The sequence below is a fragment of the Coloeus monedula genome, assembly GCF_965178545.1.
Source record: "Coloeus monedula genome assembly, chromosome: 15".
NCBI lineage: Eukaryota > Metazoa > Chordata > Aves > Passeriformes > Corvidae > Coloeus > Coloeus monedula.
In genome coordinates, this window is record NC_138795.1 from 14443491 (window position 1) to 14459056 (window position 15566).

Genomic DNA, 15566 nt, shown 5'->3' on the forward strand with positions numbered 1-15566 from the left:
ACACAATCTCCATGATAGCTGAGAGAAGCACTATTTCAGCCTTACACACTTAACAAATTTCATCTGTTTGCCATGGCAAGTTAGCAAGGACAGAAGAAATTTGTCCCCTGCTTAGTTCATAATAGTTTTAGATCAAGACTTCCATTCAGTTCTGTGATTTGTAGTGAAAACAAGCTCCTTGTCTATCACTTATCCTTCTATGTAATGCAATAAAAAAATCACTGAAACTTGCTGCGTTATTACTGGTTTTCCCAACACATGATAACATACAGCATGCGCTCATTTGTGGTTATAAAAGCCTGCACTGACAGGAAGATCTCCTAGTTGTTCCTATTTCTGTCAGCATTCTTTGTCAAAATCGTTTTAAGCAGGTTTTTCTTTCTCGAGCGTTTAGACCTCAAGCCTTCAGGTAATCGTCTCAATTAGTCCCTGGGGCTGTAGAGAGACAGGAAAGTGAAGTTCTCTTAGCAGCTAAAATTGCAGGTTCTTGTTAAAATTAAGGTTTTAAAGAATCTGGTGTTGGAGGGGGGAAAAAAAAAAAAGAGGGTAGGAAGAGATAGAAGTCCTGGACTCTTGCCTGATGGTAAGGATAGTAAAATATGTGATCACCTTTTTGGAGAGAATCGTAACTAACTCTTTGTAACCCTCTGGCAGTGTACACTGCTTCTCTCTATATTGAGCCTCTCTGTCTTACTAACTTCATCTACATTCTCCTAAAATCCATCAAACCTTGGGTTTAGCCTTTGTAGGGCCCTAATAGAAAGTCTGAGAACATTTGGAGGATAGAGGACGTGGGGCTGGGCAGAGAGGGGACAGGCTGTGAATTTTCTCTGACCTTAACCAGTTGCTTATTTAGGGCATTCAGTTAATAAATAACTGCACTCATCACTTACTGCTTCCTTCTGTGGCAGAGCATTTTACATTGCCTTTTATATTCATAGTCAGAAAGCACACACCAGAAAATTGGTACAGCTTGTTGGGGAAAAATCCTACTGATGAAAAGACAGGCTTTGCTGTGAGCCAAGAGAAACACTTCCTAAGCAGGTTGTAGGGAGTTTGTTTGTTGTGTTTGAGTTTATTCTGGAGGAAATGCTTTTTCAATAACTTGACCAAGCCCAGCTGTAAAACTGAATTCCAGGCATGAGCTTTCTGCAAACTCTAAGTAGCATTCATGTAGCTGAGAGGACTGTAAAAATCTTATGCATGCCTTGGCCTGTAGCAAATTTTAGATTTGAATAAGCCCAGAGCTTTCTGAGGATTTTTTTTTCCCTAGGAATGCTTTTGGTAGGTGCAATGGAATGAAAGGGAAATTTTGTGATTTGTAAGTGATCTCCTATCATTGAAAATTCTAAAATAAATGTTATGTAAGTGTGGTTCTTCGTGCTTTAGTGTAGGAGGCATCTTTTGGAAGACGGCAGGAAAATCACCCCTAATTAAAACTGGGAATCTGGTATTGTTACCCTACTTTTATGATAGTTTTTACTGTGGGATCCTTGCTATTGTTACTGAAGTAGGTCTTAAATCATATTGGCATAAATCAGGCTGACTGGTTTTGCCATGCAGGACATACTTTTTAATCCCTCCAGCTTGCTGGTTTGTTGGTTTTGTTTTTGTTTGTTTTAGTGACATCAATGTCAAGTAAAACACATAACTTCTTTCTCATGAGTAATGAGAATATTTTTCTGAAAATAACTCAAAGATCAAGTCTTGGTAGTGTTAGGACCCCACATATCCCAGTATGCATACACATATACTCATATACTTGTGTGTGTATGTCTATATTTGTATGTGTTTATATAACATCCATATACGTGGTATACTCATAACTCTTATATATGAAGTGAATTTTGGGGGTTTTCTTCACCTATTACTTGCAGCAGAGTAAAGGAAGATCCTTAGATAGGGGCCAGCCTGAGAAGTGTAGACCCTTGGGGAGGATAAACAGCAGAGGTTTTTCCTTCTTAAGAGACTAATACTCTAAACTATTTAACATTTATTTTATCATAACTAATCTGGAGATCTGGAGCATTCTTTACCCAAAAGATAGTGAAATGCATCCCATTTGAGTTGTAGCATTTGTTATGCTGGTAGAATGTAAGGATGTTTTAAATGCACTGCTCAGGATGGGACTGGTGATTGTATATGCCTTGTAACACACTTGGATTAAACATACTTGGTTTATTTTTCACTCAGCCTCTGACTCTGTCACAGGCATTTTATCTATTTTCTTCTGTGTGCTATAGATCAAGAAGATATTAGGTCTCATAGGAAAGTACAAGCAAATGACCAAGGATCTTCTTGGCATTAAATTTTACAAGGTGTTAATTACAGGCAATTTTGAGAGTTTTTGCAAATTCCTAAGTTGTTGACCAGAGAAGAAACCAAGAATTTTTTCTCTCTCAATGGCCATTCATTTTTTAGCATAAAGAGAGTGATGTATTTACTCTCATATGTGTGTATATATATATATATGTAATATCTATAAAATAATATGTAGTCTATGTATGCTAGCACATGTATGTGTGATTGAGCTTGTGGGGTTCTGAATGTCTCGTCCTTTTGTATCTTTTAGAATTAAGGGGAGGAGTGGATGGTCTTACTAATAACAGCAACATAGTCAGTCTTTCACTTCAGTATTAAAGGAATATGCCCTGTGTTACCCATAAGAGGTTACTCCTTTGGGGATCTTAGGGCTTGGTTTGACTTGCATTTTCTCTTGTTGCTCTTGTACGTTGTTGGATTTAGCATATGGGCTTAATAAATAATGGTATTAAACGTAATAAATGGATGCCAGTCTCTGTAGTCATAGCACCTAAACGTGTGGCTCAGTATTTAATGGCTGTTCTACCTCAGAACCAGTAGTTCTGTGTGCCACTGTTGTGAACTGTCATGGGGTTAATTCTGCAGTCTGTGACAAACCTAAAAGCTGAAACAGTGTCATGCACAGTAGAAAAGTTTTGTAGGCATTGTTTGTGAAACCAAGTTACTGTGCAGAAGCAAATTCCAAGTTTTAAGTGTTCAAGTGTTGCATACTGTAAGTGCATATTGTTTCAGTTGTATACCTGTAAAATTATGTAGTGCAAAGGATGTTCTTTCTGCCCTATTCTCTGCCTCACTGCTTACAGGTGGTGCCAAGGTAGTGCCAAAATTAGAAGTGATGTGACCTGGGATTGTTCTGCAATTGTTTCATCTGGATGTGAGAGGGAAGCTGTCAGCGTGTTTAACATTGGGACCAACTTCTAAGTTGGGAGAATTTTTTTTTTTCATATATTTATTTGTAAGATGCAAAGTTGAGCTCCCTCTTACCTTAAAATACCAGCATAAATGGATATTTGAAATAATTATCCAGAGTTAAGAAATTCAGACAAGTTAGAAGTTGTTTTTATGATGTTGAGACCTGTCTTCAAACAAGGGTGAAAAAGAAACAATCCCAGATTACTTGAGTACTTTTTAATGTCCTCTCTCTCCATTGATAGCCTGAATTTTTGACAGCAAAAGCATATTCAGTTATATGCAGTTCATCTTCCTTGACTGATTTCTCCATAAGCCTTTGGCTGAGTTTAGTTATGACTTATAGCTTGAGCATGGCATTTGGGAAAAACAGAAAAAGTAGTATAAATGTAAATGTGAAGAGCTACAGCTCATTCTGTTTTTGAAATTGTTGGTGTGAAAAGAACTCAACAGTGTTTTATTTAAACAAGGTCTGCTTCAACCTTGATTGACTTGCAGTAAATTGCCTGGTACAAGAGGCAAAAGGAAGTGGATAGAAAAATGGCAATCAACACCAAATGTTTCACATACTGATTGACAAGCACCAGAGATGTGCTAGAGTAAGATAAATTGGCTAACAGAGCCCATCTTGACAGCTCCTGAGATGGGAAAATTGTTCCTGTTAATTTGCTGCTGGGACCTTGTCATTTATGGGGATATATATTTGAGTGCCTTCTAATGGTGTAAACAAACTTTGGATTCCTAAGTAGCATATTTCAGCTTCAGTTGCTTTAATTTCTCTCTGTCCATGTATTTCCGGGCTGTAGTTTTAAAATGCTTTAAGATTGAAAAGATGAGAGAAACTGTCATTATTTTAAAGATACAGTTTGTGCTGAAATATAGAATGGTACATTCAAACTATTCTGTAGCCTGTTTGATTTTCAGTGGGGTTTTTGCTTTACCAAAAAGCATGGAACAGAGGCCATTTGTTGCAGGGGAAGAACAAGTATCTTTATTCCTTCATTCTGGCAACTTAAACTGTAGCTATAATGAAGAAATGTCTTACCTTTTTAACACACCTGGTTTTGTGCTTCCAAATACCTTTTAATCAGGTTACAGGTTTTTTTAGTACTGCAGAATCAAGATCCCTTTTTCATATAGTGGCCTTTCATGTCTGCAATTTCTTTTCATTAAAAGGAAATGTTATCTTTTTAATTTCCTGTATTGGTCTCACGGAGTGCCATTAATTATGGCGATACACAGCAGTGGTAAAATAATTAATGGTCTGATCACTGTTGTTGCAATCTGCCACTCAGGTTTTATTTTGGCTAAATCTTTTCACATAAAGTGAAATTTGACATAAATCTTCTCACTTAAAAATAAATATTTTTCAGTTTTCATGTAAGCAAAGTGAGCCAATTCCAATGTTCAGCTAAGGTGTGGCCTACAAACAGTAGTTTATATTCTGTTTCTTTATTTGAGTCTACTTCCCAAACTCTGAACTGGAAATCACCTTTACAAAGATGGAAATATTTCAAACCTTGTTCAATACTAGGTGGGAACAAAATTTTATCTACTTATTTCTAAGTAGTTTGGTAGGTTGTCCACAATCCTATGCTAGGGTATTTTGTGTATTCCTTATCATCTTCAGGGAATAGTTAGATCTACCAGAAGACATCAGAGAGATTTTAAAGGGTTAATTAGGCCTAGCTCATCATTAGTGATGGTATTTCACTTCCGCTTAGATTTTAAACTTGCGGTTTCGGTCCAGGCTGTATTCCTAGACCTGAGCAGAGGGGATCATCCTGCATTGAATGAACACAGCAGTCTGGTATTCCAGTCAGGAAAGGACTGTGGCTGGGGGAGCTTCTCCCTGTTCAGAAGTTTTTCAGGACTTCAGAAAGCTGCAGAAACCCTGGCTGTGCTGAAAGCAAAAATAGAATTTGCATTGACTTACATGGAGGTTTCACTGTGGTTTGCTGTTAAATGCTGGGATGATTGTTCAGTCTGGAAGGAGGATGTGTTACAGGCATGGTAACTTCTTGTAAGGGCACACAAAAGTTCATTGTAAAATATCATTAACAGTCTTAAACTTTTGTAGCACCTGTAAAATGTTTAAGGAAAAGGATGTTTAGCTACCTGAAGTGCAGTAAGACAGAGGGAAGTTAAATGCTGACATGCCTTTGTGCTTCGGAAAATCCCACCAGTGACAGAGAGGACTGAAAAGTCAAACCTTCAGTTTGCTTGTGCACCCAAAACTCCTGCTAAGTCACTGTGGGTGGTGTAAGAAATGCAAGGCTGGATGTTGAGAGAAAAAAACAGATGAAGCAAGAAAAATGTAAATCTTAAGATTATGTTGTCTAACTTTAAGTATCAGTATCAAGAATAATGGAAGACTATTTTCCATCATCCTGATGCTTCTCTGACTACACCTCACTATCTGCCAGCATGAAGATACAAACACCTCTAGGGTGTGTCACAGCAGTGGGATAGCTCTAATTCAGCAGTGTGTTCACCACACATTTAGAAAGCAAATAGAAACACCATATTTTAATGTAGGTGGAACTAAGAAAAGTAGACTTTAATAGCCTGAAGCAGAATTAGCCACAATATAGCACTGGCACATGATACAGCAGATTTTAAGCATATTTTTTAAATTATTTGGCCATTTACATAATGTAGGTCATATGAAGCCTTGTTTTCATTTCTCATTTGTCCACCAGAAAATAGAGCTGCTTTTTTGGTAGGCTTCAAAGAGTTAACACAAATCGCCCAATCATTATCCAACTCCCACCAGTTAGTACTAACTATGTACAACTCTCACAGAGTTGGTTAAATAATTACAGGTTGGAGTTTCCTCATGTTTGTTCAAGATAGTGGTATTTTTCCCACCTATTAGTGACTCCAGGCACTAGAATCGGCTAAGTGTTGCAATGTTCCTGGATATAAATTTCTCTAATAGACATAAAGCCAACATTCAGGGGGATATGCAGTGGAGATGGTGTGAGTGGTTGTTTTAACAGTACTTAGAATTTCACTAAAATAAGGTGAAGATAAACAGAAGGTGTTTGGATGGTAGAAACCAGTTTGTAACCCAGTTTAGTCTGAACTCCAGGTGTCCCCAGAAGAAAGATCAAATCAAGTACTTCTAGATTGATCTGAGAGGGTAGATTTCACAGGGTGCCTGCTAATTACCTACCCAGGGCCTAATTACAACCCCTTTGTTAGTGGGATTCCCTGATGTGAATGTTTAGCTGGTAAGATTGATAAACAGGGACTTTTCTTTCTTCCCAGTTTTTAAAAGCTGCACATATTATTAAGTTACCATAAAATTCATTCATTCACATATGGTTGTGGATCTTCCAATAAGTTTATTCTAAATACATTCCTAATCTTAGAACGTTATTTCTGTCCCACAAGGAACTGGCAGTTGATAAGTTGTTACAATTTAACGCTGGTTATAGTTAGTTCAGTAGAATTTTTTTTAGGAAAGTTAAAGTAATTGTGGTTGGTGTGAGTTTTTCTCCCATGGATTTGTCTGTTTTTCCTGGCTGAATCAGAGGTAGGGTAATATTAGAGGAGACATTTTGACTTTATGAGTGATGGGAAAAAATCATTGAAACAAATTACTGTTTTCCAGCTATGAAAGTATCAAACATATGCCAAGTAATCAGCTTGCTAGTGTAATAGGTTCATGAAGGAAAAGGGTTTTCTAATCTTACTCACTGATGTTTTTCCCGAGACAGCAACAGCTTTTATAAAATGAGGCTTGTAACTTCTCATTACAGAATCTAATCTGCCCAGAAGACATTGAACAGCTGCAGAACCCTAACATCTTCTAGCTGTAAATTGCTTTTATTATTTATCTTTGTTTAACTAAAAAAGAAAGGGGCATCAGATGATTTAACTAGACAAGAATTAAGTGACATTAGCTTTTGACAGCAGCAAATTATTCCTTTACATACTGAATTGGTTTAGATAATTCTGAAGTCATGACTGTCTCCTTATTTTTAATACCCAAATTTCATAAAACTGATACATTTTGTAGATGGATTGCTTAGAAAAATTAATTTAACTTTAACACTGGAAGTCAGAAGTGATTGATTTCCAAGTCAGTCTCACTCTCCTGCAGAGTTTTTGCAATGATAATATCTTGCATTGGTACAGTGATTTCCATATTCAAAGATTACACATGCGCAGCACTGCAGAAAATATTAATCACATACAGAGGTCAAATGGTTTAAGGAAGATAACGAAACTTAAACAAGCTTGTAGAATGGATCTGTAATAAAAAACCAGAGATCAGGACTTGCTGGTGGTTCTTCATCTTTCCCTTTTCTATTATCTACAGTTCTCAGACTGTATTCCTGGTTGTTGAGTAAATGGTTTTACTTCAGAGGAGAGGGAGAGGGAACATATTAATATATTTTAATGGTTTGTTGTTCTGTTTTGGTTTTTGTAAAATAAATAATTTTAAAATTTTTTGTAACAAGTTTTGAGAAAACTAAGCAAGCTGTAGGGAGGTTTTTTTTTTTTTTTTTAATGGGAAAAACAGACCTGTGGTACTGAATTGCCTTTGCTGACTCACTGTTGTATAAATCATAGGTGATGACTTATTGTGTCTAAATCTCTCTTTTGCCATTCTCTTTTAATTGCTTCAGAGGCATTCTCTGTCTTGCTCTGGTATGATATGGTGGTATCAGCTGCATCCTTAGTGGCCCTTACTATCCGTTTTGACGCAGAAAAATACCTGAACACATCAGCAAACAGGTCTGGGCTTTTAAAAAGACCTTGTTTTCTCCTTTGACTTTTGTGAAATAGACTGTGTGAAAACCTTTTTCTTAGCTTGGCTGGTTTTGTGCCTGTTTGCTTTTGGAGATACGAGCTTCAGGAGGACTGGAAGTACCTTTCTTCAGTGATAACTCTCTGTCATCCCAATCCTGATTTATATCTTTATCTTTTGCTCTTTTGAATCCTTTTTGCCTTAGAGAAAAAATGCAGCAGTGTAGGCAAGAGAAAACAACTTGGTGCTGAAGAAAACGATCACAGACTGTTAGATTCCTTTCCCTCTTTTTCTTGCATACTTCATCTGGGGCTTTTGTCTTGCCCCCTTGAAGTGTGGTCTGCAGAGTCACGAGTTAACCAAGTGCGCTCTGCACAGCTGCCTGAGCATTGCTGCTTGCTCCTGGGTAACTCCTGGGTGCTGTGTCCCTCTCTCCTGGGAGCTGGCAGCACAGGATGCTTGGCTCTAGGGGGAATAACTTTCTCTCCTGAGCAGAGCTGGGACTCCGCTGGCCCCCAGTGCGTGGAAGCACGAATGCCAGTTGAGCTACAAAAATCATACATCGTGCTGTTCCCCACCCATGTCAGTTAACTGCAGTAATTTCACCAAATATGAAATATTTATGTTCCTCGTGCCAGTTAGGACAATATATATTTAATTTATTAAATATAACACTGCTTAAGAGTGCCCAGGCCAGTGGTGAGCAGTGCTATGAATACATATTAGAAGGAGATTTTTTTTTCTTTTGCAGAAGGCAGTTTTTCTGGGGAGCGAAGGGAGAGTCTGCTGAATGTGCTGTAGCTCAGGAAAGCTTCACCTTCATCAAGTGTCTGCTCAATTTATAGTGCTTTGCACTGCAAAAACGTGCATCTTACGTTATCTAGCTGTTTCCTGACATATTTAGCAACTTTTCTCGCTCTTTAAAGTGAACTTAGCAATGCTGACAGTGCAGGTGCTTCAGTTTAGGCTGACTTGAAAACCTAGTGCGAATGTGTTAAGTGGAGGAGGGCTGTGAGCTGTTACAGGGTCCTGCCTGTGGTCCTTGTACTGGTTCTGTCCAGCTTTCCTGACTGAAGGGAGCAAAGGAGGCCAATATCTGGTCCTTCTCTTTTATCACCTCCAGTTAATATCCACCCAGTTCCGTTGCTAGATAGCCTTCTGGGTATAATTTTGGTATATATGAGCAATGCAGCAACTGCGGTTAATGATCCTGTCCATCATGTAAGTCACTAACATAATTTTATGGGATTACTTTGCACAGGGTGCAAAGTATGCTTTGTATTGGTGTAACATGAATATCAGCAGCTTCAATCAGTAAATGTCAAAATCTTAATTGCCAATTAAGTATTTTACACAGTGTTTCTGATGCCATCAGTTATGGAGAAATAACTCTTCTGCTTTCACTCTTTACTTCCTTAGCTTCCTGCAGTAACACTTGAACGCTGCTACATCTTCCAAAGAGCTGGTTTTTGAAAACACAGTTCTCTTAAAGTTTCCCTTCTCTCTGCAATCTGACCTGCCAAGGATTGCACAGGGAGACATTGGCTTGTATGGATCTTTTCTGTCTGAGTCCTGGTCCTTACGACCAGAGCTGTAGAACGAAGGGGCTTTACTGATAGCAATATATGTGACTAACTGTAACTATTACAGGTCATTTATGTTTATTGGCTGCTTGACTAGCAGATAGCCTTAGAGAAGAGCAGAACAGTTATATAATAACCCCTTGATTGTGAAGACTATCAGCTGTTTAAAATTTTGAAAGCTGATACTGCTTATAAAAGCCTCTACATATAGGAAGATTTTCTGTCATAAATATAAGTTATCAATGAAGATATGCTGCTTAGGAATATGAAATTCATGCTGAAAATGTGTGAGGTTGAACAATCTACACAGATATTGCTACACATGTCTAACCTTAGAAGAGAGATTTTCCTGATGGGAAAAGCTTGAGAATTCCATTCCAGATACAATGAGCTTTGAGATCAGTATTTACCACCCCTGGGAATGAGCTACCTTCTAATGACAGGACTTACTGAAATGAGTAACTTAAGAGTGTGAGATGGCAACACACAGGTTATGATCTTCCCTCCTGAACAAATTAATGGCAAAATAGCTATTTAAGGAGTCTGGATTAATCTTTAGACCTGCTAAAATAATGTATGTTTTTGGATATTATGCATGTCTGTCTAGAGGTGTGTGGGTAATATACTTCAGTATACAAAAAAGTATATAAATAGATGCACGCACATTTGGAATGCGTATCTACGTGCTTACTGCTCAAAATTGTTAAATTCCAGGGGGGTTTATTGGTTCCCTGTTTCCTGTTATGCACCTGGGTGCAATATAGAGATCAGGGTTTTACATACACGTGGGCTTTATTTATCCACAAAACTCTATAGGTCCTTTAAAGCAGAAAGAATAACAGAGGGAGTATGGAAAGCATATCTCAAATATCCTTCAGTAACTGATGAGCAGCTTGAACATCTTCTTTGATTGTGTCTCTTGTTTATGTATATTCATGCTGGGAGTGATTGCAGGCAGTCTTTTATCTTTTGTATTTTTTTTTTCCTTCTGGTGATGGTGTGGTCTTTCAGGCTAAATAGCAACTGAAGTATCTCTTTTCCCAATGTGTTACTGTGATTGAGATGAACAGAACTCCCCTTCCCTGTCCGGGCTTGAGACATTACCAGCTGTGAGCATGGCCTGATTTCTAAATGTAGGTTCTACAGCAGATTTTACACCTTAAGGACTTAAAGTGTAGCTGTAATTCAGGAATGGTTTCATAAAAGCTCCTGAGCTGGTGAAGAAACATGAGACTCTGATTTAAAAGGAAAAAGGAATATAAGGGGTAAGAGGGTAAAGAAGGCCCTTGCAGACTGAGGTGCTGTGTGGTGTGAAAGCCCAAAGCAAGCCCAAATCTGAATTAAGAGTTACCAAGTTTCTTCCTTCACTCTAAAAAGGAAGATAAGATAAATGGCAGGAGAAAGGGGTGGGAGGAGAGGAAATTTGTTTTTTTCTTCTTGCCTGCTTGCTCTTTTTGAAGAATGCCTTACAACTGCTCTATTCAGTATCTGTACAAGTCTTTGTCATGCATGAGTATATGCAGTATGAGCATGCATATGAACAGATACTGCAAAAAGAACTGATACAATCCCCCATTGCAAATATAACGTATCAGCTTTAAGTCTGGTTCCCTTTCTAGCATTTGTATCTGGTTTATGTTTCTTTGACTATGTCACACAATTACATTATTGCTGTCACTGTAAGTATCTGTTACATAGGGTTCTGTCAATGCACAACTAGATAAAAAACTTATTCACAGAAGCTTTAATATATTACTATATGAAGACCAGACACAAATTGTAGGAACTTCTATTATGATTTAACTTTTGAAAACAGCAGTGTAATAGAATACTGATGTTATCATAAGCCACAGTAGTTTTATAGACTGTAGGGTATTGCAAATCCCATTGTGAAGCAGTGGAAATTTAGAATCTTTTAAAGAGCTGGGAAGTTTAAAAATATGACTGTTGAGATATCCGTAGGCACATGAATGGGTCTGACAAGGAGCTTGGGTTTGTAGAACCTGCAAAGTTTAGTTTGTTCTTTTAAATGTTACATTTAACGTATTTGACCAAGATATTTATATAAGTATGAATCAAAGCCCTTATTTCTCACTTAAGAGTGTATAGTAACAAATAAATTACATTTATGATGCTCTTTATAGCCTAACTGCATTCCCACACTTCTCTTTGGTACTTTCACAAGCCATTCTCTTAACTGTGGTGCTGCAGATAGTTACCCCTTAGATTAATTTCTTAAGGCAAAAAAGCTTACTGGTGTCTTTCTGTTCCTGTTAAGTAATTTTTCAATTCATTTCCCACCATATTTTACAAAAGACTGGGTGTCTTAAGAGATGCTGTGTGTTTCAGGGGCTGGGAGTGGAGAAAGACAACATGCTTTTTAGAGAACCTCAAAGAGGGAAAGGCTGTAGTGGAAAGTTTAAGGTTTAGTAGATGTAAAAAAAATCAACTTGATAGAAAGATCAAGAATGTCCCAACCACAAGAAGATTTTTAGTTAAATTTGGCTGTTTATTAGGCAATCTAACCAGAGGATGGATTTGCAATAGGTTCTGTGACTCACAGACATCTCTGTTTTCCCATTAGTGCGTGACTGTGGACAGATCTTCCTCAGGAGCCAACTTCCCACCAAAATGATGCAACATTTAACAGCTTCATACCTTCTGTTTCCTCTAAACTACAAACAGAGTTGCAGTAATTAGACATTTTGCCTTTTCTTTAGGGATTTGGGCTGTATTATTTCATGATGGTAACAATGTCATTAGCATTCCTGACAAAGGAATTCTTAAGGTTTGGGGGTTTTATCATTTTTCAATGTATTCTACAAAAATATTCCTAAATTGCTCTAAAATACCATATGCAGTTTCCACAAAAGGAAAAAATCTTTTCCTTCATCTCATACCCTCACACATCTAACAGTTTTATGTTATAGTAATATATTTCCATATGATACATGCACTAAATGCAGATTTAGAATTTATAAAGCTGCTGCTTTCAACTTCACAGTGTTGAAGCAGAGCCAGCATATGTGAAAATTAAATGCACACAGTGGGCACGAGTGTCACGTTCCTGTCAGAGGTGTGTCAAACCTCAGCCTCTCTGCTTCTTTGCAACACATTGCAAAGAGATAATTAGAAGCTGGTCTTGCTCAAACTTCCCTTGAATGTTTAGGATATTCATGGTAGTATTTCATAAGAATAGCATAAGCATGAATAATAACAGTAATTATTCCTATCATCAATATTAAAATTATTTCCTCTCAAATGCAAGTCCACAATGAAAGTATTCAATGCATATTTAATTTTCTGTAGCATAAAAGATTGTAGATGGGAGTTACTATGGAGTAGCTTAAATTGATTTTTGTCTTACAATAACTTGGTCATTCAAGTCTTATCAATTTATCCAGTGCTAAAAATACAGTAAAAAATAATGATGGAAGTCACTTGCCTATGTTCTGGTATTTTTTTTATTTCAAAAGTTTTTGAAGGGAAGGAAGTACTTCATGCTATTTGCTGGTACCAGGCAGTGCAAAGTTGGTGGTTTTCAGTATCTACATGTGCCCTTGGTTGATTGCTGCATCCCAAATAGAATTTATATGTGGGAGCTGGAACTTTTCATTTTCTTGCCTTTTTCTCCCCTCTCATTTGGAGTTTCTTGTGTGATTACATAAGTTTACCTAATGGTACAAACCCCAGGATAATTCATATAAAGTGTGAGGTCCTTGATTCAAAAATGAAGATGTAACTAGTGAGCAAATCAGTGTCTATTTTCTCTGCTACTCTTTCTTTAAGAATGATGGCAATAAGGATACACCATTTGATGTAGTTTTGCTGTGTTTTAACATTTGTAGCAGATCTCTGCCTTACAGACTTTGGCAGTATCACAAAGGTCATATTTTCTTACATTTAAATTATTCATGAAGGATTTCTTCAATGCACTAGATAAACTTGAAATGCAAAACAAAAAAAAAACCAAAACAAAAAAAAAACCAAAAAAACCAAAACAAAACAAAAAAAAACCTGTCTTCATCTCTGTGCATTTGATGGAATGGGTTGGTGTAAGGTTCTGGGACTTGACAAAAGAATAGGATACATGAGTATGAATGTTGTTGTTGACTTGATGCCATTGCTTTAGGTGACCAAGACCATGTTGTTGCTGTGGGCTGAGGTATTGTACCCGTTAGGGTTTGGGCTTCAGGGTTGGAACTAACCTGGCTGGGCAGGAAATTCTGCTCCTGCAGCTCTGGTGCAGAAGGCAATGGGTGAGGAAGGACAGCAGTGCTGAGAGAGCCAGCCCAGATTCCAGCTTTAACCCATCTCTAAAGTGGAATAATTGCCTTTCAGTCCTGCTGTCCCCTGTGCCTCCTGTCACATCTCTCAGTGGGCTCTGGGAAGATCCGCAGCATCACAGGAAGGACCTTAGCTTGGAGAAAGCCCTGATATGGTTGTTTAATGCCTCAGAGATTCCTGTGCTGGAGAAATTTTCCTGGTTAAAAAAAAAATAAAATATCAATCAGGCCATTACTATTATTTTAAGAGATTTACAGATGTGATGTAATTTCAGGAAATGTGATACAAAGGGACAGGTTGGTACCAGGGCAGAGATTGAGGGGCTGTGCATGGCAGTAATCAAGTGTAACCATGGGCAGTTACAGTGCAATTACTTGGCTGGTGGGGTTTTTCATTACATTCATTGCTGATCTTTGATCCCTGTGTCCTCTTTCCCAGGTCGTCCCATTCCACCTACATCCTCGTCTAGCCTTCTCCCATCTGCTCAGCTGCCCAGTTCTCATAATCCTCCACCAGTTAGCTGCCAGATGCCATTGCTAGACAGCAACACGTCCCATCAAATCATGGACACCAATCCTGATGAGGAGTTCTCTCCCAATTCATATCTGCTGAGAGCGTGTTCAGGGCCACAGCAGGCTTCCAGCAGTGGTAAGAAAATTACAAACATATGGAGTTTGTTTGTGACATGTTTGTGCCAATTTTATGCATTCTTTTTTAATGTGCAAATGTGTTCTTGCATCAGCACAAAACTGAGAGCATCTATGGAAATGGGGCAAAGAAAGTCTCACTGGTTCATTTAATGGAAAATTCCTGGAAACACAATCCATCATATATGGTGTTCCTTCATTTTACTATAGAGAGATTTTTTAGTCTGAAGTATGGTAGAAGCAGCATAAAAATACTATTGAATTCTTGTCATCAGTGGGATTTATTTTTCAAAGTAGGTTTCCTGCTCCTCGTTGCATCTGGTAGGAGAGAAATGTACACACAATGGTTCTTCGTTCTGCATGAGCTAATCTAGTATGTCATTTGGTGATGAGGTTTTGTATCTAAAAATGCACGTTGCTTCTGCCAGTCTGTGTCTGTTCTTGTTTCCAAATCTGTCTGCTTCTATACTTACAATGTCGCATTTAACTAAGATCTGCTATTTTTCAGCAAGTTAATCCTTGTCTTTTAGGCCACTATTTTAAAACACTTGCAGCTCTATCAGTCATGGAATCTGTAGTGCCCAGGGCTTGCTTTCTTCTTTTTTTCTCTTTTTTTTTATTTTAATTTTTATCAGTAGGTGATGACTTTTCATTTTGACAGCCAAAAACTGAAGAATGAAGATGCAATCCCTTTTTAGAAATGCAGGCAAATCAAAAGAAGCTGTTCTAGCTCCCTTTTTTTTTTTTTAATCATAGATATATGTTGGGTGTTATTTAACTAAACATGATAGGTTTAGAGCTTCTGTGCAGTTTCTGGTCTGCCTGAGGGGTCTCTTTGCTGTAACAAGGCAGCTCTGAGCAACACTGGAGGTTCTGTGTGGTGTGGGACTGCTGGGGTGCACAGAGCACACCTGAACACCCCCCCTTTAACAGGGGCTGGGGGTGTGTGCTGGGAGGGTGAGACAGGGAGCAGAAGCTGAAACAGAGCATTCAGAGTGGATATTTGGTATAAATTCTTCCCTAAGCATTGGGTTAGAACAGGTGGCCCTGGGAGCC

At 38.0% G+C, this 15566-nt stretch overlaps 1 protein-coding gene across 6 annotated transcripts in view; it reads left to right on the forward strand.

The window, feature by feature from the left end:
- Positions 1-15566, forward strand: part of TENM2 (teneurin transmembrane protein 2) — a gene marked incomplete at both ends in the record, with an annotated part of 482831 nt that overhangs the window by 247341 nt on the left and 219924 nt on the right. For all 6 annotated transcript variants that reach the window (XM_082291373.1, XM_082291374.1, XM_082291375.1 and 3 more), the window contains one exon: positions 14302-14511. In XM_082291373.1, the coding sequence (XP_082147499.1) occupies positions 14302-14511 (210 nt within the window). The remainder of the gene's footprint in view (positions 1-14301; positions 14512-15566) is intronic.